Here is a 23,295-nt window from a genome sequence, read left to right on the forward strand (position 1 = left end):
TCTTTAATGGTATATTACAAACAGTGGGCCAACGTTGGGCCAACATCAACATCCCTCCTTCCTTGGGAAGTAAAGTGAATGGAAGTTGCTAACGTTGGACCAACGCTGGGCCAACATAGGAATTCTGTCATGGTCGAGAAGGTTGGTATGGTGACATTGGTCCATGGCCAACGTTGGCCGAACGTTGTTCCCCCAACGCCAACCATACAACCTTTTGTCAATGTTGGCCCAACATAGTCTTGCTATCTGGGTTATTGTCCTCCAAACGTTTAAACGGTTTTCCGTTAACATTATACATATTATTGCACATGCAAGTTGGTGGAACATTTTTTACGACTTAATCATTAACATACTGTTGTTTTTCTCCTGGCGTTACTTAGACAATTACTATTGAGATGTTTTTAAATGTAATCATTGAATTTATCTTGTACTCCGCTTCCATACACCGGGGTCAATGTGATAACAATCAAAATAAACTGAGCAGACCTTACACCCAGGTATAATACTGAAAGTTAAAGATGGGGATAACGGTAGAATTTCATGACGATGGATGTGCCCTTATCAGAATGAAGAATGGACAAAATCGCTGGAACTTGACGACATTGAATCAGCTCAATAACGCACTGGACGAGGTGGAAAGGCTTGTATTATATTTTTAAAGACTACAGCAACATTTGATATTGAACAACAAGTTTTTAACATTCAGCTTTCTACGTGATAATAATTTGACCTATTGAAAATTTACATAAATCGGGAGCTCTGGCCACAAAATATAGAAGGTCAGAAAATAGAACGTTTTTGTGTTCTATGGTGCATCAATACCATATATCAGTGCTGATGAGTATATATACTCCCGTCATTTCATGCTCATTAAAATCATATTAATAACAATAAGATACATTTCGTTATTCATAAGAATTCATATTCATATCTTTAGAAACTAATGTTAAATAAATAAAAAATCTAAAATGAAAACGTTGATTTTCATTTCTCTTTACAAAATAAAAAATCAAATTTAAAAAAACACAATCCGTCGATTATAAAGTCGATCGATCCTTCCCTCAAATTATAATTGGAGATCTCGAATTGCATAATTCGCTTTAACAGTGTACTAATTCTTTCCTCCGATTTTTAAATCGATATCTCGAATTACACAATTCGTTTTCACAGATTAATAAGTCGAGATCTCGAATAAAACTATTCAGCCCCACCGATTTTAATCCTTTGCTTCAGCAACCAGGCGTTCTGTATTTTTTTTAATTCAGTCAATAAGATTTATTTTAGAAAAAAAAGAAATAATTATACAAGACTTTTGTGTAGTACATATACAAATATCAATACTAGTTAATGAATTTGAAAAATGTTAATGTAATTTTCTCATTTTCGACTGTAATATGTAATAAAAGGTTGGATGTATACTACTCTACATTCTATTCATAAATAACGTATATATATATATATATATATATATATATATATATATATATATATATATATATATATATATATATATATATATATATACTGAAAGGAAAAAGAAACGCAGGGTAGCATTAATGTATAAAAATTTGACCACATGACCGAAAATTACGACAATTGTTCAGATGAAATTAAGTTACTGTGCATCAAAATCAGTACAGAATTATCAACCGTAAAATTCATGACGTCAATGGAAAACGCTAAAAAGCCCAAAACACGTGCAATTTGATAACGACGTGTTTGTCCACAAATCTTGTTGCATTATTTTATGCATATGAGGTATGCACATCGTTTTTCAATATTAAGAGACTTTGTGAATTTATTGCAATCTTGGCACAGTTCACGGAAGTTCAATGGGGTCTTGTTTTCGAATTGCCTAATTAATGAAAAAGGCAACAACGGTTTACTAAGCAGTCTCTTGTAAATTTTCCCCCAAAAAACCTTTTAGCCGTTGTCAGAGAGGGTATGGAGTGGATTTCAATCAACCGTGACGATGACGTTATCGCGAAACAGAGCCATGCTACGAGCGGGTAATTCGTCCTGCCATCTCTTAAGCCGCCACCTTACTACCACAAAAACAGCCATTAATAGTGTACACGATTATAATCATTACATTCATACGAAATTTGAAAGAAAACAATTCCGCAATTTGGTTTTTTGAGCCAGTCAACTTACTGTTGTATTCCTCTCACTGGCGCATGCGCGCGCCGTTTGACTTATTTTTTTGCGTGGTTACCCGTGCTAAATATAGCTAGGGTTTGAAAAATAAACACTCTAATGATATTCCATGCAAAGGAGAAATAAGACTCTGACAGATGCACGGGATGGACATTGAAGATAATGAGAGTTTTCGATTTTCCCTTTTGGGGGGTATCGTCATTTGAGCTTCAATAACTCATGAATAATTTCACAAAATCATATGAGAATTTGGTTATATCTTTTTGAAATATGATTTTAAAAATTAGATAGGAAAACTAAAAAGTATTCTAAGAAAAACAAATTTAATTCACCTCAAAAGTTTACCCTGCGTTTCTTTTTCCTTTCAGTATATATATATATATATATATATATATATATATATATATATATATATATATATATATATATATATATATAATATGCGCAGATGAATAATCAGTAATTATTTCGTTTCGTTGAAATGATATGCATTCCGAGAGAACGAATGTTTAAACGGAGAGAATTATCATAAATTACAATCCGAGATACATGTAAGGTATTGTGTAATTTAAGGGAACGAATTCATAATTTGTGAGAACGAATCGGTAATTCGTTATAACAGATTGTCATCTGAGAGAATGGATTGTATAATTCGAGATCTCGGTTTGCTTTTCATACATTTTTTAAAATCTCCCTTTTCTTTCATGTCTTTATAGGCGTTTATAAATTTAACGGCTTTTATAAATTATCTGTTCATTTTATTTAGTAAAAAACTTTACTTCATGCTTAAATGCTCTTATTTTTCATTTACTTTATAACTACAGGAACAGATCTGCCTCGATATTGGTGACCACAGGCGAGGGCAAATTTTACAGTAACGGCCTTGACCTTGATTGGGTGAACTCTATTGGGAGATCTAGTGATGCTGGGAGGAAGTTCCTCGCCGACCTGCACGACACCCTCTGGAGAATCATGCACTTTCCGATTCCCACTGTGGCCTCCATTAACGGTAAGAATTAAAGGTTATTTGTCCTTGCAGCTTGCTTCCTTTGTACATGTAGATGTATTTCAATTGTTTTTCTCAAATACTGATTCGACGACTTAAAAATTGTTTCAAAAAAGTTTTATAATTATTTCAATTAAGGCCCCAAAAATTATTTTGGTAAAAATTAATGAATTGTATAAATAAAAAACCGTAGTTTCATTAATATTTTCGTGGATATCAATTTTCGTGGATTTAGTAAAAATCACTGTTTCGAGGATGATTCCTTGGTATTAAACCGATGAACTACTGTACATAGTTATGATGAGGAAGGATGCCTTTTCCAGATTTGTGAAATTCAGGACCTTGGGTCAGGGGTTTTTGTGTTGAAACGGGGCTCTAATAATTAAATAGTGAATATGCATGAATTCTTTGAAACCTGTTCCCTTGTTCTGGGTATTATGAAATGATTTAAGTACATATTTATGATCAAGAAAAATGCCTCTTGCAAAATAGTCAATTTCAATACACTTTTGTCAGGGGTAATCTGGGGCTGGATGGGGGGTGGGGTATATAGTCTGAAAATAAATTATTTGAAATCTGCTTCTTGGCATTAATCCATCATTGATAATGAAATAAAATTTACGACAAAATTTTGAAATTTGAGGCCCCAGGGTCAATGTTTCTTGTGGGTTGGGGTACACAACTGGTTATAAAGCGTATAGCATTTTCGCTTTTTTATACTGAGTATTAAGTAACCATAGTAAGTATGCTCATTGTATAGTTATGATAAGCAACGGTGCCTCTTTCAAAATTGTGAATTTTAATTTAATGGCCTGTGGTTTAAAACACCATCCATATTCAATCGTTAGATGATACCCAGGTATTCAATGAGGCCATGCACCTCTTGTAGTCGTATTACATCTATTAGAACTGTTCAGTAAAAGCTAATTTAGACACTGTGTATGATGTAAAATTTTGACAAATATCAAACATGAATATACACATGTCTTTGACCCATTGTTTGCATAAATTTTTACTTAAAGACATCCGAGGTATAGGTTATATCACTCGCTTGATGTGTAGGAGGTCTTGGGTTCCAATCCTTGATGATGTTTTTTTAAAATTAATTTTTACTCTTTTATGGTACATGTATTCAGCATGTGAAATGAAAAAGTTAAGCCACCAGGCTTGTACAAACTCATAAAATCATCTAAAATTGATACAATGCGTAAGAGACTTACTTGCACATATACAGCTTGATGATAACATCTTGAATCTCCTTGTTTTCCGAAGTTCAACACTTGCTTGATACGACCCAACGATTTGAAAACTTGCAAATTAATGGACGACAAGCCCTGAGGCTCTTCGATATTGCAGGACTTCCGCAATACACATACCCGTCTTCTCATGATAAACAAAAAATATTTGTCAAATAAGCATTAAATTGTGTTTATTAATTATTTGTATAATTTAAGGAGATATGAAGAGGGAGTAATTAATTATAATTCTACCCATTTGTATTTTACGAATATTTATAATGTCATTGTGCAGGTGATTATAGTAGTTGGACCGTTAGATTGTTTGCGAATAATGAATTAACACCTTATAATTAATCATGTTTGTGTTATTATGATGCCCCTGCTTGGCATATGCACCGCGTAGGAAGTGTTGCGTTTTGTTTTTTAATCACCGTGCAAAATTTATAAACTGCTAAAAATATCTACGAAAATTTACCAGGTAATTGTATTCCTATAATGACAACAAGAAATCTGTGAGCCAAAGCTCACTATTAATACCCCCGCTTTGATGTGAATATACAAATCATGATAATAAACGTTACGGGTATATGACCAGAAAATTGAATTTTGACATCAGATTCATATAAAAATAAATTCCACCATACTACATGCCTCAACAAAGTATGTACTAAAATTTCATGCATCTATTATGAGAACAGTTGCTGGGAAACTGTGACGAAAATGTGTTCATTTATGAAACGGACAGATGCACTAACAAACAGGAAGTTGACATCGGATCTGATCAAAAATGAATCCCACTATAAAGCAAACCTAATTAAAGAGTGTGCTAAAATGTCAAGCATCTGTGATGAGTAGTAAATGAGAAAACTGTGACCAAAAATTGTTATGTATGAATCATGTCTGAAATAGACAGATGCACAGACAAAAAGGAAGTTGACATCGGATTTAAAGAAGAAAAATCCCAGCATATGGAAGATTGTGTTAAAATGTATAGCATCTGCGATGAGAATTTGCTTTGAAAACTGTGACAAACATTTATTATGTGTGAAACATGTATGAACGGACAGACGCACGGACAAACAGGATTTGTCATAGATTTGAACCAAAATCATTCTTACCATATGCCATGCCTCAGAGAAGATTGTGTTAAAATTTGAAGAATCTGCTATGAGTAGTTGCTGAAAAAAACTGCAACAAAAATTTGTTACATATGAGACGGACAGGCCCACAAATAAACAGGAAGTTGACATAAGATTTGAACAAAAATGAATCCCAAGATATGGCATGCCTCAGAGAAGATTGTATCTAAATGTCAAGCATCTGAGATGAGTTGTTGCTGAGAAAACTTTGACGAAAATTTGTAACAGACGGACAGACAGCTAGACGGACAGACGGACGGAAAGACTCACAAGGGTGAAACAGTATACCCCACTCTCCTTCGGAGCGGGGGTATAAAAAATACAATTATAAATCCAACCTGTTGGGTTAAGGGGGAAGGGTTCTTGATATATATTAATTACAAGTGCAAGAGGCTTTTTAAAATTTTTTTTATCATAACTCAAAATGGAAGCACTAAATCTCATAGAATATTTGACTTCGTGGATGGACTCAAAAAAGAAAATTGGTTATCCGTGAATAATGATGAAACAACAGTTATTTATAGAAAATAAATGAAATATGAAGTAGTCAATGTTTTTTGATTTTGTGCAGGGCACTGTTTTGCTGCTGGAGCTTTTCTGGCATTGTGCCATGATTACAGAGTGATGCGGTCTGATCGTGGATGGATTTCTTGGAATGAAACATTGATCAGCCTTCGAATAACAGATTCATCCATTTTACAGTACGTATCATTTAATTTAAAATAACCTGAGCGATCGTCGACCTTTCACCTTTTTAACTCCCAACTCAGAAAAACAATATAGCGTGCAAATATTTATCTAAAGAAAATAAAATTGCATCCTTTACCTTATATTTATATTCATGCTTTATTATTTAGTTAATCAATCGTATATGGAAACAATATTTTGTTATATTGCTCTTCTCATTATTTTTTTTTTCTCAAAGTTCTTTTACCCCGTGGGAATCCGGGTTAGAATAGGTCTTCAGTACCCCTTTGCTTATCGTAAAAAGCGACTAAATGGGGCGATCCTTCGGATAAGACCGTATAAACCGAGGCCCTGTGTCATAGCAGGCGTGGCACGATAAAGATCCCTCCCTGCTCAAAGGCCGTAAGAGCCGAGCATAGGTCTAACTTTGCAGCCCTTCACCGGCAATGTGCATATGGTGACGTCTCCATATCAGTGAAATATTCTGGAGATGGACGTTTAACAGTATAAAATCAATCAATAAATCTCAAAGTTGTTTTTACCAATTATTTAAACAGTTCTCAATGAAGTAAAGACGACAAGTTCTTTTAAAATGTGTTTCCTCTCTTGATATAACATATATATGATTTTTTAAAATTTAGAATTGTCATTCTCTTTTTATTTGTAAAAAAAATATCAATATAATTCAAAACATAAGTACACAATTCAAAGGATAGTCAATTAGGATTATATAAGAAATTATATAAGAAATATACAGCAAAACTTCAATGAAAAGTTTTTGAAAATTATATATTTTTTTGACCTTATAAAAGCTCTTTGTTTTTTTTTCAAGTACTATAGTAAATATTAAGATAAATTGATAGTACCCAAGGCAGCACGTAAGAAATGGTACATGTACTACTTTATAGAAATATTTTTTAATTAAGTCATTTCACTTGCACAAAATATACATTGTATATTGTTTCTTTTTAAAAAAGTTATATATATATATATATATATATATATATATAGAGAGAGAGAGAGAGGAGAGAGAGAATATCTATTGTGTATATATTGGCTTTTTTGAAATGGTGTATATATTATCGACAAGCCTGAATATACACCATTTCAACCTTATCTTTCGTTTTAACAAAACAGCTTTACATGAATGATTGCTTATTCAAATTGATGACGTAAAACTTGATGACGTAGCACCGTTGATGTTATTCCCAAGTTCAAAATTTAGAATTTTTGCTATCTGCATCTTTGAAAACATTATAAGACAATTGCTAGCTTTACATCAAACGGACTTCTGACTGAAAGTTGTTGATCATGAAAATAAACTCTTTGGACGATGGCAGTACAAAACGTGATAGGCAAGGCTAGGGGCCTACTTGTAGAAATGTAAGTTAAACCTACATTTCTGGGTAGGCATACTAGCATAATATAGAAAGCCTTATTGAAGATTTTTTAACTTAACTGCTAGGCTTTATTTCGAAAACGATTTAAAAGGGGGGGGGGCACAACACAAATAAAATAATACACTTCTTTGACATATATCTTTTTCTGGCTTTTAAAGGCTCTTTATCATTCATTTTATTAGGGCAATAATAGGGATCACAAATATATATATATATATATATATATATATATATATATATATATATATATATAAAAGTGTTTTCGAAAAAGTTTTTCCCCGTTAAAACATTTTATTACTTTTCAGACGGAAACTCAACCCAGATGCTTTACGAGAAATTATTTTTGCTAAACGGTTGACAGGTCCTGAAGCTGTCAGACTAAGAATTGTAGATGAAATTGAAGATATATCAAATTTGTTATCTGAAAGTAAGGCATTTGGGTTTAGGGCCCTTGGAAACAACGTTATAAAACGTACAGACCTGCAGAACATGAAGAAAGATATGATTCCGCGCACAATCCACGAGTCAAAACTTTGAGGATTCTTTTTCCCCCCTAGCATTAACCATGCACTAGTCAGATTTTTTTAAATTTCTTTTTCATACTGTGAACAAGATCTCATTCATCAAACTCACTGTCCGTTACATGGACGATAAAAAAGCTAATTAATGTACAATGTATACTACATGTAATTATTGATTGAAAAAAAACCTTGTTTAAAATGTTATTTTCATCACTGTATAAAACATATTTTTTTTTTTACCTTTTCATGTCTGCAAAGATTTAGATTTTTTTCTCGATTATGTTTTCTCTATGAAGTGTGTCTTTGGTACAGTGATGACCAGTAAATCTGGTCCTTGAATGATTTTTTCGTAAATCCAAGGGGAATGTTATTAAAAACAATGTACAAAGAGCGCAGTTTTTAATTTTATTGTCTCAAAAAATATTGTTTCACAAGAGTGTCTATTTACTTTCATCAGTCATAGGGATATCGCTTCATTATACTTCAAACAATGTGTTCGGTCGAAAATTCGATATATCTCCGGATTTGCAATTCTAACAATTTCAAGATCTTGTGATATTGTTCCGATGTACAAACCCCTACAATATAAACACTCGTTAGTTTAACTATTACTGTGCGTATGATGGTGTGAAAAGGGTATAGACGTTTCTTCTTTGTACATGTAATGTTTCATATGGTGTTGTGTATTTGAAGTTTCGACAACTATTACTTGACATTTTGTTCAATTTATTATAACTCGAATGACAAGCTGTAGGACAACCTTTAATTTTCCAATGGTTCAAAGCCAAGCATTTTCATAACAAGTATTTGTGCATGTGAGATGAACTATCAAACACAAAAAGTGACCTTGACACTTAGAAAAAATGGACTTAAGGTATCAGATGTATGTTAAAAACTTGCATTAAGCGGATGTGGGCAATCTAAAACAATTTACCCTTCTGTGTTTAATAATTCAGATGTGAAAAAGTAGATTACACGATGCTTTAAATTAAACATACATGTAATGAATTGTATATGCAGAGCAGATTTGTTATAACTTTTTTGTCATTTGTTCTTTCTTTTTGTGATTTCTTTTATATAATTTTTAATGACGTTGTTCTGATTTTTAACTGTAAGTGTGCATAATAATTGTTGACTTTAGAAATAAATTCAAAGGAACACATTGATTTCCTTTTTTCATTCAGAAACAACATATCTTCCAGGGGATGCTTACTCATACATGGCATCTTTGCCAATCTCTGAAATTTTGCAGATCTATGATAGATCTGTTCCAGTTTGTATTGTTTGAAAAATTTTGAGCTTAATTGCCACATACATGTATGTACAACAATGACAAATAACCTTCAACGGACCCTGATCCTAAAGTAAAATAACGAACTTTGTGTAACTGATGTCTTTTTGAAAAAGTAAAAATAAAAAAAAAACAAAACATGATAATAAAAGAAAAAACAAACTTTCTATATCAACTATTTAGAGATTTTTTTTCTTCTGGATATTTGTAATAAGCTATTTTATAATAAATCATTATAAAGGGGTAAAATAATATATAATATTACTGGTATACTAAAATTAGGTTAGACTTCCATTAACCTTTTTTTTATTCTACAAAGTCACTCTCTTCGAATTCGTAAATGTGTCAAGTGTATCTCATAGGATTTCATGATAATTATCTGACAAAACCAATATTAATCAAATCGTTAACACCTGAGCAGCAATAAATGGCGTTCAAATCATAGAATGCATATGTATACTTAAAACTGGATAAAAAATTAAATTTCTGGTATAAAGTCCAAATTATTTGTGTGTTTGCAAACAGTTAAAAGAGTCAACATCACAAGATGTGTACATGTGATTTACAACGTTTAAGAGTAAATTTTAGTCTTGTGAAACGTAAAGTGTAATCAATTTCCTCTAAATTTTAGACGGCATGCATTTTTAAATTTTTAATTTTGCGAATATTTTCTATTTTTCTACACTCTGCTTATATATGGACGTGCTTTTAATTTATTGTCCTTTCGAGTTCAAGTATTCATTTTTTCTAAAGTTTAAAGGCGCACATGGTTAGTCGGTGGAACAATATTTTATAACTTCATTATTATAATACTGTCGTATTTTTTCTGGCGTTGCTTGGTCAGTCATTGTTGTGATGCATTTAAATGTAATGATCGAATCGTTGAGTTTATGTTGTACCCTGCTTCCATACACCGGGGTCAATGTGATAACAATCAAAATTAACTGACCAGACCTCATACACCCAGGTTAATACTGAAATTTAATGATGGGGATAACGGTAGAATTTCACGACGATGGATGTGCCCTAATCAGAATGAGGAATGGACAAAATCGCTGGAACTTGACGACATTGAATCAGCTCAATACCGCACTGGACGAGGTGGAAAGGCATGTATACATATTTAAAGACTACAGCTAGCAAGATTAAATATGGGAAAACAAGTTAATATTCGGCTAGATAATACTTTGATCTAAACATTCAAATAAATCAGAAGATTAAAATCAGGATCTGGACACAACACACAGAAGGTCAGAAACTGGAACGTTCTTGTTTTCTTTTGGTCCACGTCTATAGTACAGCAAATAGACATTTTCAGCAATAAGCGCTACGAGATCGGACTCGTACTTTGTACTTCGATATACAAGGGGCCGTATAAAAAGTTTTTAAAAAGGGTTAAAAAGCTATATACTAAGTAAGGGGTATCTGAACTAAAAAAGTAAAACCCGGGATAAAACAAAGATTAAGATAATATTTGCTATCTAAATTCAAAATAAAAAATTTTGAACCCAAATCTCATCCCCATATTTCTATACATGTAGGTTAAATTGATTTTAAACTGTTTCGGAAATAAATCGGCTATTGTTTTTAATCTCGGATTTCTATGTAACGCGATTGATTTAAATAAAATTATTGTGTTATTTACAAGAAAGTCCTATCTTTATATAAAGTAACAAAACAAAGTAAAAGATCATTTAAATTTTAGTTAGTCTGAACATATGAAAAATACGCCATATATGACTTTAAATACCACATATTACGTTGCTTTAGCTAGGAAACAGTGTTTTTGTTGTTTGTAAGTAAATCAAATTTTTACACACCCCCTAAAAATTTTGAAACAACTGTCAGATATATATATATATATAAGAGTTAGTGTTGATAATATTTCGTACCCATACTGTTAATTTTAAAAAAATATATCATTCAACGCCACTTATGTGTTAAATAATTTAAAGATATATATGCCGTATTAGTGTTTTATATTAAAAGAAATATATATATATATGTGGTGTCTCATCAAGTACTTTCTGCAAATAAGACAATTCCACTCCATCACTTTTAAAAGTTATGAAATATTATTTGGTAAAAATTTTCTCTCCGTGTCGGATAAAAAACCGCCTTTTATTGAAATAATCATGATCACGTGGTCTCGCATGTTCACAGCAAACAATGTTCCAATCTCGTGAATGAACCGAAAAGCATGATGGTCTACTAGGTAAACTCTAAACAAACGGACCTGTTCAATGGAGTGGGGAAAACTTTAATTTTCATCATTGTTAATCATTTGTATGCAAATATGAGCATGGGATTAGTAGATAATAATGTACATAAAGCATGGAGTCTTTCCGAGAGCGATTTAAAAAACTAGCCTTTTGGAAAAACACATGAAGTATTTTATGTAATAACCCATAAATGGATTAAAAACTAATTGAGCTGATTGGTCTATTTGTATTCCTCATTGAACAGACTACATGAAAACATTTTCCAGGTCCTGATGACTCGCTTTGCTTTTGTTTATATTTTGCAACTGGATAAACGTCTACATTTATAAATTATGACAATATCTGTTGTTTTGGACCAGTACTTTTTAATACAATAATATGTTCAGATGGATATAAAATTTTCAATTTTACCATGACCATTAAATTTGACTCACTTTTAAACAAGCTAATTTGTGCAAAAATAAGCAACAGATACATATCTTTAAGTATAGATTTAAATTTTGTATTTTTTATTTAAATAAGACACCATAATGTTCATATATATAAAATATATTAATATATAAAATATGACAACATGTTGATTGCTTATGTTTTTATTTTGTGTATAAAAGATTTTTTTTATATGGAATATTTAACACACTTCATAATGATGTTATTTTTGTAGTTTGTACAAGCCACACCTCATAAATTTTTCATTTCACATGCCGAATACTATTATTTAGTTAAAAAAAGTATTTCGGGAAAAAAAATTGTGATTCGTCACAAAAAATATTTTCCTCGACCTGATGATTCTCGCAATGCTTTTCCCGCGCACATGCACAGATCCAGGATAAAGGTCAGTCCTTTCTAAATATGCATGACAATATCGTGTTGTTTTCCCGACCAGTACTATGTTAATACCGAATAATATTTCGTCGAATTTGCAAGAATGCTTCATTTTTGATAGCTTATTATATTTCAGAAATTTTTGTTCGGTTTCAGCTGTGCAAAAATACTGTTTAGCACGGCATACATATCTTTAAGTATAGATTTAAATTTTGTATTTTTTATTTAAATAAGACACCATAATGTTCATATATATAAAATATTTAATATATGCAGGGTTAGAAACATGTTGCAGTACCTTATGTTTTTGGTTTTCAAAATAACAACAATATGAAACCTTTTATTAATCATGTGAATTCTTTATTCATGTCTTTATAAACATGTTATTTTTGTAAATCTAGAAAAAAAGCTTAAATCTTCATAAAAGTACCATTTTTCAATACCTTATTTGCCTATTAAAAATTATAAGTTCATTTTTTAAAAGTTAGAAACATAATCAATCGTTCGAATAATTTCTCTTTCCGTACGTTATACTTACAGGAACAAATCTGCCTCGATATTGATGACCACGGGTGAGGGTAAATTTTACAGTAACGGCCTTGACCTTGACTGGCTGAACTCTACTGGGAGATCTACTGATGCTGGGAGGCAGTTCTATACCGTCCTGCTGGATACCTTCTGGAGAGTCATGCACTTTCCAATACCCACTGTCGCCGCCATTAACGGTTAGAATGGGAAGGGTTTTGTTCTTCTTGCTGTGCGTTTTTTATGACCATCTGTAGTTCTTTTAGAATATAAATTCGACGAAGTAGGAGCAATTTTGTAATTAGGTTGTTTTTATCAATATTAAAGTATTTTTTCAGGACACTGTTTTGCTGGCGGGGCTTTCCTGGCATTGTGTCATGATTACAGGGTGATGCGGTCTGATCGCGGATGGATTTCTTGGAATGAGACATTGATAAGCCTTCGCATAACAGATTCACTCAGCGAAATTTTAGAGTACGTACCACTTCATTTTAACAGTGTTTATGTCTATTCCATGAACGATGGGTGATCTTTCACCTTTTAGCTTTTTGTAATTCACATCGCAAAAATATTCCGAACAAGTTCTTTTTAAAGAATTGCCAAAATAAAAATTAGTTGAAGATTATAAATATACCCTTCAGCATGTATACTTATAAAGTTGTTATCCTTTATAATTGATTTCTAGCTCACAAGTGTATCAATTTTCATGAAAACAATATTTTGTTATACATAACTTTCTTCTCTCATTTTTTTTGTTTTCATCAAATGTGTTGTTAATATTATTTGAAATATTTCTTAGTTAAGAGCTATTAGTGACGATATATCTTCCCTTATAAAACTCCTCACAAGTGGAAAACAATAGACTTTCTTCTTTTATCCAAATGTGGTTGATGGGCTATTAGTGATTTATTTTGATTTTATCCTGGCTGTTGGAGTCTCTGGACCTTTATTTCTCATATTCTGCATCATTTTTTAACTTCTAACATTAAATCTGGATTCTACAATGCAAATCAAAGTATATCCACTGAAGAAACAACCATTGATTCTTTTTAAATAGAATTATGCTAGAAACAATATTTTGTGGTTTTTTTCTGTAGAAGAAATTGATCAATTTTTCCGATTTGAAATATATACAGTACTGTAAAGTTTAATTCCTATTTTTTCCATACTGGTTGCACGCAAAGCTGTTTTTTTTTCACTGAAATGATTTCTGCTGGTTCTAAATCAATTATTGCATTATTTTTTATGAATTCTTTTATCATATTGTGACAGGTTAAAATATTCTGAAAGTCCTTGAAAAAATAAGCCAATTTTAGCGTAAAATTATAAACGTTTTATGAATTTTAATCTTAGACCCCCACCTTTGTTTTTCTTTACTAAATATATAAGATAACTACGATCAAACGTCTTCAAGTTTAGCAAAAGTTTAAGAGTTTAAAATATTTTTCTTGCTTGTTAAATTTTCAATGCCAGAAAAATCACATTTTTGAAAGCAGAAGGGAAATTATGAATTATTATGCGAAGCAATTTGAAATTTTGTCTTAGTCACAATTTTAAAGTGTCTTTTTGAATTAAAAAAAAACGAAGATTTGTAGTTTATTTTGTCTCATGATTTATTGGATAAAATGTTCGTATCTAAGACAGCAATCAGAAAATACTTCATAGAAATGTATTGTTAAAAGTATACCGGTAGCTATTGTCCTGTATATTTTGTTTCTTTGTAAATGTGTTATAAAAAATAGTTTATTAGAAAGTGTCTTTTAATTTCTTTTCAGACGGAAACTTAACGCAGAGGCTTTAAGAGAATCAGTCATTTTTGCTAAACGGTTGACAGGTCCTGAAGCTGTCCAACTAAAGATTGTAGATGGAATTGAGACTGAATCAAATCTGATATCTGAAAGTAAGGCGATTGGATTCAGGGCTCTTGGTAACAACGTTATAAAACGTATAGACCTTCAGAACATGAAGAAAGATATGATTCCGCGCACGATCAACGTTTCTAAACTCTAAAATTTTTATATTCTACAACTTTATGTACTAGTCAGATTACTATAAACACATTGTTTTACATTTTGGGATCAGAACAAACTTTTATTAATTACAAAAATTACCAACTTCTCTGTCCGTTACATTGACAAATTCTTGTGTAGAGTTTTTACTGTGTTATGATAGAAAGAATCCCTTATATTTGAAATTTATGTTCATAATTGCAATGAACGCATTATTTGTTCTACCTTTTTCTTGTCTGTTTTATATTGTTGTATTGAATATGTTTTAATATAAATCCTTTCTGTTCTTGGTAAAGTATATGACCAGTACACAATAAATTCGTTAAATCTATATATGGATTTGCCATTTTCACGATTTCAAGACTTTGTCATATCATTTACCGGCATAATCTCTTGCAATTTTCACTTGTTTGGTTAACGCTGATTAATATTAATAATAGCTTCTTAGAAAGATATTTAAGAGCATAAAATTGGCGTCTTCGGATGGACAAAAGTAAACAAGTTTTCTTCTTGTAATTTTTCATCTGGTGTTGTTTATTTGAAGTTTCGAAAAAAGACTATTTATTTGACATTTGTTCAGTTTATTATTAACACGAATAACAAGCTGTAGGACAAGCTGTCAATTTCTAATTGTTCATAGCCGAGCACCTTTATTACAGGTATTTGTGTTTGTGCGTTGAAGGATCAAACATAAAAAAGAGAAGTTGACACTTTGTCAGAACGGATTAAATGTATCAGATATATGTTTAAGTCACGCAATAAGCGATATAGGGTAATATTAAAACAATGTAACCTTCTGTGTTCGTTGATTCAGAAGTTAAACAAGATGTGATTCTGAAACACTGATGCCCCCTGTATGGCAGCTTAAAGCAAAGGTTGAAGTATTTCGAATGCAAATCAAAATCCAAGGTCAAGATAAAAAAAGTCAACCAAATAAAAATCGTGAAACTACGCATCTAGTAATTGGTTATTTACAAATTTTTTTTTTAAAAAGCATTCTAAATGTACACACAAGTACCTTTATTTGATATGAGAAAGATGCTTGAGTGGCTAACTGACAATTCCTGTGTGGTGTATGGAGACGTGGTCTTTGAAAAAATCAAAATCTTATAAAGGGAAGAAAAAACATCAGCCCGACATTCATTTATATCGACGACATATTAACGATTAACAATGGTATTTCCATTCAAATATCGACACTAATATATACCAGAAATCAAGAAAAATTTAAGAAACCACTGACTCTGACATATCTATCTCATACTTGAATATATTACTAGAAAAAAGACTATACCTTATTTTATGAATAATTTAGATGTAGATGCAATTATGCTTTCCTGCATATTGCTGTTTCATCAACTTGTTTGTCATTCACCTAACTTATTTCATGAATAATTTAAACCATTGAAAAGTTAGCGTCATCACATTTATCATAAAGCTTAGTTTTTAGGTTACAATTGTAAACACTTTTTTCAAGTAAAATATCCAAATACAAAATAGAAATGTCATACTTAGTGGTATCTTTCATTTCAAGTTCACTTCTCCATGGCACCTGATCTCATCTCTGATGGTTTGGAGGTCTGTGTTTACTCTACTCCTATTTTGTATTGTTTTATGGATCTTTGTGAATACTGTTCGTTTTCTACATGTGTTTCGTCGTATAAACATAAAAATGAAAATAACCATTGTTAATTGACACTGTATGTTAGATAAGAAAAATTTGTAATCTTAATTTTTCATTATTACAACTAAATATAAACGGAACATCAAAATAATATAAATACTTTCCTTTTATGTTGATGAAAAAATAATCATTTTATGAATTCATTCAAACATAAGTACTTTAATATACATTATATGTACCTCAAATAGAAGTTTGACGAGTAACTTCACTGTTGACTGCTGACCTCACTTAATTGGTTCGTCCTGTGCCTTCTGCCAGGATTTCCTCTACTCCACGAAAAAATCCATTTATGCCTATATCGTTGTTCTAGGATGTTCAAGTTAAAAAAAATACAAGCAACATTTTAAAAAATGCAACAGAATCTTATGCTGACTCAAAAACACAAAAGGAATTAAAATTGTATAACTTCTTTTGTGTTTTCAGATAAAAATAAATTTATTTTGTACTGCGTCGTACTTTTTGTCAGAGTAAATTCCATTCCACAATTAAAATTTAATGCATCTTAATTGCAACATATATCCTATTGACATTCGTGAACTTTTCCGGAAAATAGTTAATCAGCTGAGGTGAGCTTGTACTTAAAAACATCCAATCATAATAAATTTTTATTTTTGCGCACTTTCATTATGTTCAATTCTTAATCACGTGAGTAAATAACATCGATTTCACTTGTTTTAACAAGGGCGCGCGAGGAGTTCAAAACTATTTGTTTTCCTATTTAATCATTACATGACATTAACATGATTAAACAATAAATATGTCTTTTGATGTTAATATTAACAAAAAAAATAAATTACACGTGATTTCACTGGACATTGTATAAAAGTCAGAGCATCTCTATAGTCTGAACATCTGAACAATTGACCATGATTCGAACTCTATTTTTCCTTGCTTTGGCACTCTGTGGTAAGAATATTTTAATCTTGTAAAATTATGATTTAAAAAATTGAAAAAAAAAATTGACAAAAAATTGAAAAAAACAATTATCTTCAAATTTTAACATTTATTCCTTTTGAATTATGTCATCTAATTTTCTTTGTTTGCCTTAACAATTTCATATTATTTTAAAATAAATATAAATAGATGAAAGGATAATGTTTTTCTTGGTAATTAAATAAATTAACTTTATTAATAAGATTGTACAATTTCATTGAAAGATGATTTTTTTTCTAATTTACTTTTTGAGTCACATTTTACCGTCTTTTTTTACTTTTTCCCAGCTGTTAATGCCAAGTACTTCGGAGGAGGTAAGGATCTTTATAGATTTTAATATTATATATAATAATAAATGAATTCATATAGCGCTAAATATTAATAATACAACTCTAAAGCGCTGTACAATAAAACGCAAGTAAACATAGTTTAAGAGCTGTGAATATATCTATAAATTTAACATATACATGTATGTGTTAGAAATTATAACGTTAAAATGCTAAAATTACATGCATAATACAATTACTCTGTTAATTAAATTGTCAATAAAGGAATATCTTTTGGGATTTGTTGCTAAAAGTTGTGCGCCAGATAATTAAAAAGCTATTCTATAAAAAAAAATTCTTAGAAAACGTTTCATTTTTTTTTTATTTTCACAAAATGAGAAGTTATTTGTCGACCAATAGAAATTGAATTAGGAATTGTAATACTTAATTAAATGTGTCAAACCTCGGAACAATGCAATGCTTCTTTTTATCTTTAATGTGCTTTTACTGAGTGCTTGAAAGGAATAAAAACTATCTGGAACATTAAGATTTTTAAAATGAAAACTATTCAAATCTTGATTGAAAATCACCATAATTCTATTGGCATGTTAAAAAAACGAATTTGTTCCTAATACACGTACTAAATAAAATATGTCATGCATAATAATATTTCATACATTGTTTATTTAAGACATTAGAATTATTAAATGCGAAAAAAGGAAATTAATATCAGGGAATTACCATGTTACTAAGTTACTATGTCTTAAATATTTTGACTCAGTTGGGACATTTTTTTAATTTACAATCAGAATTATTTACTTCAAATGAAAAAAAGTTTTATCTAAAAGATTTTAGTTAAGAAATGAAATATATATATATATATATATATATATATTCAAAAAATTATTTTTCCTTGGTATAGGGATAAAATAAAATCCAAATTCAAATGATAAACTCAAACTTTTATCTAAAGCGCTTTCGCCCCATGCGGGCTCATCAGTAGATTTGAAATTGTAAACAAGTTACATTATGACGTCATTCTCGTGACGTTATGTAGGCAACGTTAAACATAATGACTGTGACGTAATAGTAATCACAGTTAAATGAGGCGCACAGATAAAGTTTTACAGTTCATCTGATCAAAGTTAAGCGCCTATTATAAATGTACAATAATGGAGACATTTTATATAAAATGTACATAATACAATAATTTGATATAAAATCCTTTTAACAGTTCAATTTTGGTTTAAACAGATTTATAAAATATTGTTCTTTGGCTTTCCGTAATTGTTCATTTTCCTCTTTTATTTTGTAAAAAGGAAATATATAAAAATGTCCTTTGCCACAAGAATCAAAGTGTTCACTACATGGCGTGTTTCGTATGGTCGGATCCTTAATCTGTTGTTTGTGCACGCGAACACGGTCGGCTAATTTGGTTCCGGTTTGTCCTATATAATTTTCCTCACATGTAGGACACGTCATACAGTATATAAGGTTTTTAGATTTACACGTCATAGAAGATTTAACGTCAAACTTCATTCCGTTTTTAAAAATAATGGTTTGTCCGGTTTTTAAAACTTGACAGGTTCCGCATCGTGGATCCTCGCACTTAGAAACCATCGGTTTCTCGGGGTTCGATGTAAATTTGGCAGTGGTAAGAATCTTTTTCAAATTGGGAGGTTGACGCCTGCTGTGTAGTATATCCTTTGGTTTAATAAGGTCCCTTAATGTTTCTGATTGTTGAATAATAGGGAAAAATTGTTTGGCAGTTTTAAAGATGTTGTGATTTCTTGGGTTGTGGGTTAGAACAAAAGGGATCTTTATATTGTTCTCCTCTTCGTGATGTCTAATAGTACGTAATTCGTTAATGGGTATTTCCTTTGCCTTTTGTATAGCAGCCTCAATTAATTTTGATGGATATTTTTGTCTAGAAAGAAAAATTCTTAGTTCACACAGTCTTGTATTTCTGCGATTCATCAATAGTACAAGTTCGCCTGGCCATATTGAATGGGATGTTTCGTTTAGTATGGGAGGGATGGCATGAGTTGAAAATCAAATATTGATGGGAGTCTGTGCTCTTGTAATAGAGATCCGTTATGATTTTGCTTCCCTCTTTTATAATAAGAATGTCTAAAAATGGCAATTTGTTTTCACTGATTTCCATTGTAAAATGCATACTTTCATGGAGCCATATTTAGAATGCTGTTAAAAGATCTTGTAGAGATTTTGTCCAAAAAATAAAACAGTCATCTAAATAACGTTTCCAGTTTCTTTCAATGTATGTACCAAAATCCTCTCCAAAAAATGTTTTGCATTCTGAAAAAAGTTTTTCCTCCAGAAAACCTAGAACGAGAGTTGCGTAGGTATATATATATATATAATGTCACATTCCATCAGATTATAACGGTTCGAGCAGTTAATATATTCAGTACGCTCGAGACTAAGAAAGCTTATCTGTTAACAAAATTAAGCTTTCCTTTGTCCTTCTGTACAATCTATTCTACATATATGAATAAAACGCTTTTTATATTTTCATTATCAATCATCGATATTATGGAGCTTTTCTAAGTCTGTAATGTAATCTACCCCTCGTGTTATGAAGGGGTCTATTGAGATATCGAACAGCTTTCAAGATCAAATATCAATTTAAACAATACGTAAACACGGACCTTTAAACACCAAAGGGGATCAGGTACCTTGCTTGAGTAGGCACCCCTTGCCTACCAGTCATGCCCGTCTTGTGCTCCTTGTCAAAATCGGTAAAACGTAAAAAAACTTTGACAAGTCAGAATGTAAATTATGGACTTAAAATTTGAAAACGTAAGTCAGTGTATGACACAATGGTAGATTGTATTTGCTGAAAAGGTTATTGTATCTACTAAACAATTTCCGAAACGACGGGTTAAACGAGAATCTTCATATCCTTCTTTCATCATTTGTTTGTTAATAACTTGCCTTGTTTTAGGCATTGTTCATTCCTACATTCCTGCGTATCGAATTTACTGATAGATATAGAGCCCATGTGTGAAAATGGTGTATTTGCTACATAAGCAAGGAAGGTTCACTATTGAAAAGTTGAAGTCATCAGGTTTATGATAAAGCTTTTTATTTAAGTTACTAAATGTCATTTTCTAGTAAAATATCAAATATTTGTCAGACTTTATATCTTTCACCTCAATCACCATTGCATATATTAAGTCGACATACAAGTGTATATGATTTGCTAACTGATAAAACACCATCGATATATCTAAATGTCTAATCGACAGTCACAAAAATTTCTTTTTTCTTTCTCATGAAGAAGTTTTATAAATGATTTTGTTTTATATGAATACAAAAATAGGTCTGCTAATTAAGGGGCCCAATTGGTACCCATGGAATTCTCATTAGATTGTTTAAGCTATTATATGTCTTTTGTAATACATTCTATCCTACTTATTAAGGATATGGAGGACTAGGCGGATACGGAGGACTAGGCGGATACGGAGGATATGGCGGATATGGAGGTCTCGGAGGACTTGGAGGGGGTCTCGGTGGTCTGGGAGGACTTGGTGGACTAGGTGGCGGTTTTGGGGGTCTTGGTGGTATAGGAGGTGGTTTAGGTGGAATCGGTGGTTTGGGAGGACTTGGCGGAGGTTTAGGCGGTGGTCTAGGTGGTGGTCTTGGAGGTGGTTTTGGAAAAGGATACTACTAAGGTTTGTATAAATTGATCTTTGCCCAGATTTTAAATTCGTTTATTTGAATTTAAGAGAGCCTATTGGGGTTATATTATACCGTATGTAACCTACTATGTAACTTACGAGTATATTAACAGTGTACATAGCAATTTGAGGAACTTTTACCGTCTAGGTATTTTTAGGGACTTTTTTAAAATACAGTTACAATTACTAAAGAATTATCAGAATTATAAAAATACTACAATAGATATTTTTATCAAATCATAATTATGTGATAAGTAATGCTTTATTGGACGTCAACCATATGTTAAGAAAAACAAAACTACGGGGGGGGGGGGGGGCATCTCAAAATGTCAAAATTAATTATATCGTCCTGTTATATTTTTACTATAAAATATGATAGATACAAATTATTTATGCAAAATATTATCCAAATTATTGTGAGATTCTCAAAATATATATTTTTAATTTCAAGAGCTTATTTTCTTTTACCTATAACATTTTTATAATCTTCTTTTATAGAGTTTCAGTTTATCAAAACGTCACAAACACTTTTAAGACGTCAGTTTACCAGTGTTTGTTGAAAATAATTTTGAAAATCAGTTTTATATGAAAATGTTACAAATAAAATTTTTGACGTTATTTTTATATTTTGTTAAATTTCATCGGTTATTTACAAAACGATTTGATTAAAAACAGTAAATGAGATTCATTTTATTTTAATGTACTTAGCATTGCACAATAAAACCCTAGTCGTTTAATTCAAAGTATTCTTTTAATGTAAATGAATTTATTCCACTTTCCAATTTTTTAAAAAATAAAAACACATTTTATTTTTCTTTCAGATGCCTGTGTTTGGATAAACACACCTGTCCTGTATAAATAAAAATTTGTTTTTGATGAATTATTTGTTTTCTTTGTTCATACAATGTCATGGAAGTATTTTCATATGTTATCTTATTTAATAGAATGATAGAGCTACTCCATACATGTACGTTTACAAAGGAAAGGATTTATCAAATGCTCATTCTATATAAGAATCCATAAGATTTTCACATTATCAAGAAGATTTACTCACCACTGTTAGAGCTAGCTCTGGTTATGATGAAATTATAATCCAAGAAGGGCTACTCAAACACAGGTCTTTGCTCTGCTCCTGATTTGTATTGCTTAAAGGGACTTTTTAGCATGATTCCTGTTTGTTATATTTCATAACAAAAGACAAAAAAGAGATTCCAGTGTGGTTTGTTTGGAAACATCTAACATATGCTAGAACATCAGTAACCTGAAAAAATCCTTTACGAGTTTTTTTTTAGGTAATATTGCTACATATAATGTATTGAGATACGAACTGTATTCAAGCTCAAAAGTCCAATAAAAATAAAGATCGGAGCAGAGCAAACACAGACCTCCGAAACATCAGAGATGGGGTCAGTCAACAGGAGTGAGCATCCCCTGCTGACAGGTCACATCTGCCGTGTGCTCATTGAAATGATCGGGAAATAATGGAAAAATCTATCGTCTATTCAGTGTTAGATAATTGTCTACAATTAGTATAAAAAACGTCCGTCAGCATTTGACTCAATAATAAAGTGTATTTGCTAACAAAGTCATTGTATTTAAAAAAGACGGCTGAAATTCTTGTTTCATCAACTTGTTTGTCAATAATTTACATCGTGTAAGAAATTGTTCAAACGTAGAGCATGCTCTTGCGT

The 23,295-nt window shown here is 31.2% G+C and overlaps 3 protein-coding genes across 3 annotated transcripts; all 3 read left to right on the plus strand.

Annotated features, from left to right (window-relative positions):
- Positions 1–415: 415 nt before the first annotated feature.
- On the plus strand, positions 416–9,278 carry LOC134244885 (uncharacterized). The gene is made up of 4 exons (XM_062727119.1): positions 416–640; positions 2,982–3,166; positions 6,112–6,241; positions 7,933–9,278. The coding sequence occupies exons 1-4, from the start codon at positions 519–521 to the stop codon at positions 8,162–8,164; spliced, it is 669 nt and encodes a 222-aa protein (XP_062583103.1). The 5' UTR covers positions 416–518; the 3' UTR covers positions 8,165–9,278.
- A 1,056-nt stretch (positions 9,279–10,334) lies between these two features.
- On the plus strand, positions 10,335–15,395 carry LOC134244886 (uncharacterized). The gene is made up of 4 exons (XM_062727120.1): positions 10,335–10,548; positions 13,027–13,211; positions 13,350–13,485; positions 14,787–15,395. The coding sequence occupies exons 1-4, from the start codon at positions 10,424–10,426 to the stop codon at positions 15,019–15,021; spliced, it is 681 nt and encodes a 226-aa protein (XP_062583104.1). The 5' UTR covers positions 10,335–10,423; the 3' UTR covers positions 15,022–15,395.
- A 2,159-nt stretch (positions 15,396–17,554) lies between these two features.
- On the plus strand, positions 17,555–22,480 carry LOC134244887 (uncharacterized). Its single transcript, XM_062727121.1, has 4 exons — positions 17,555–17,610; positions 17,925–17,951; positions 21,347–21,598; positions 22,426–22,480. The coding sequence occupies exons 1-3, from the start codon at positions 17,571–17,573 to the stop codon at positions 21,595–21,597; spliced, it is 318 nt and encodes a 105-aa protein (XP_062583105.1). The 5' UTR covers positions 17,555–17,570; the 3' UTR covers position 21,598; positions 22,426–22,480.
- The last annotated feature ends 815 nt before the right edge of the window (positions 22,481–23,295 follow it).

Source organism: Saccostrea cucullata, unplaced genomic scaffold (genome assembly GCF_032062105.1).
Source record: "Saccostrea cucullata isolate Sc308-1 unplaced genomic scaffold, CSIRO_AGI_Scuc_v1 ctg365, whole genome shotgun sequence".
Taxonomy (NCBI): domain Eukaryota; kingdom Metazoa; phylum Mollusca; class Bivalvia; order Ostreida; family Ostreidae; genus Saccostrea; species Saccostrea cuccullata.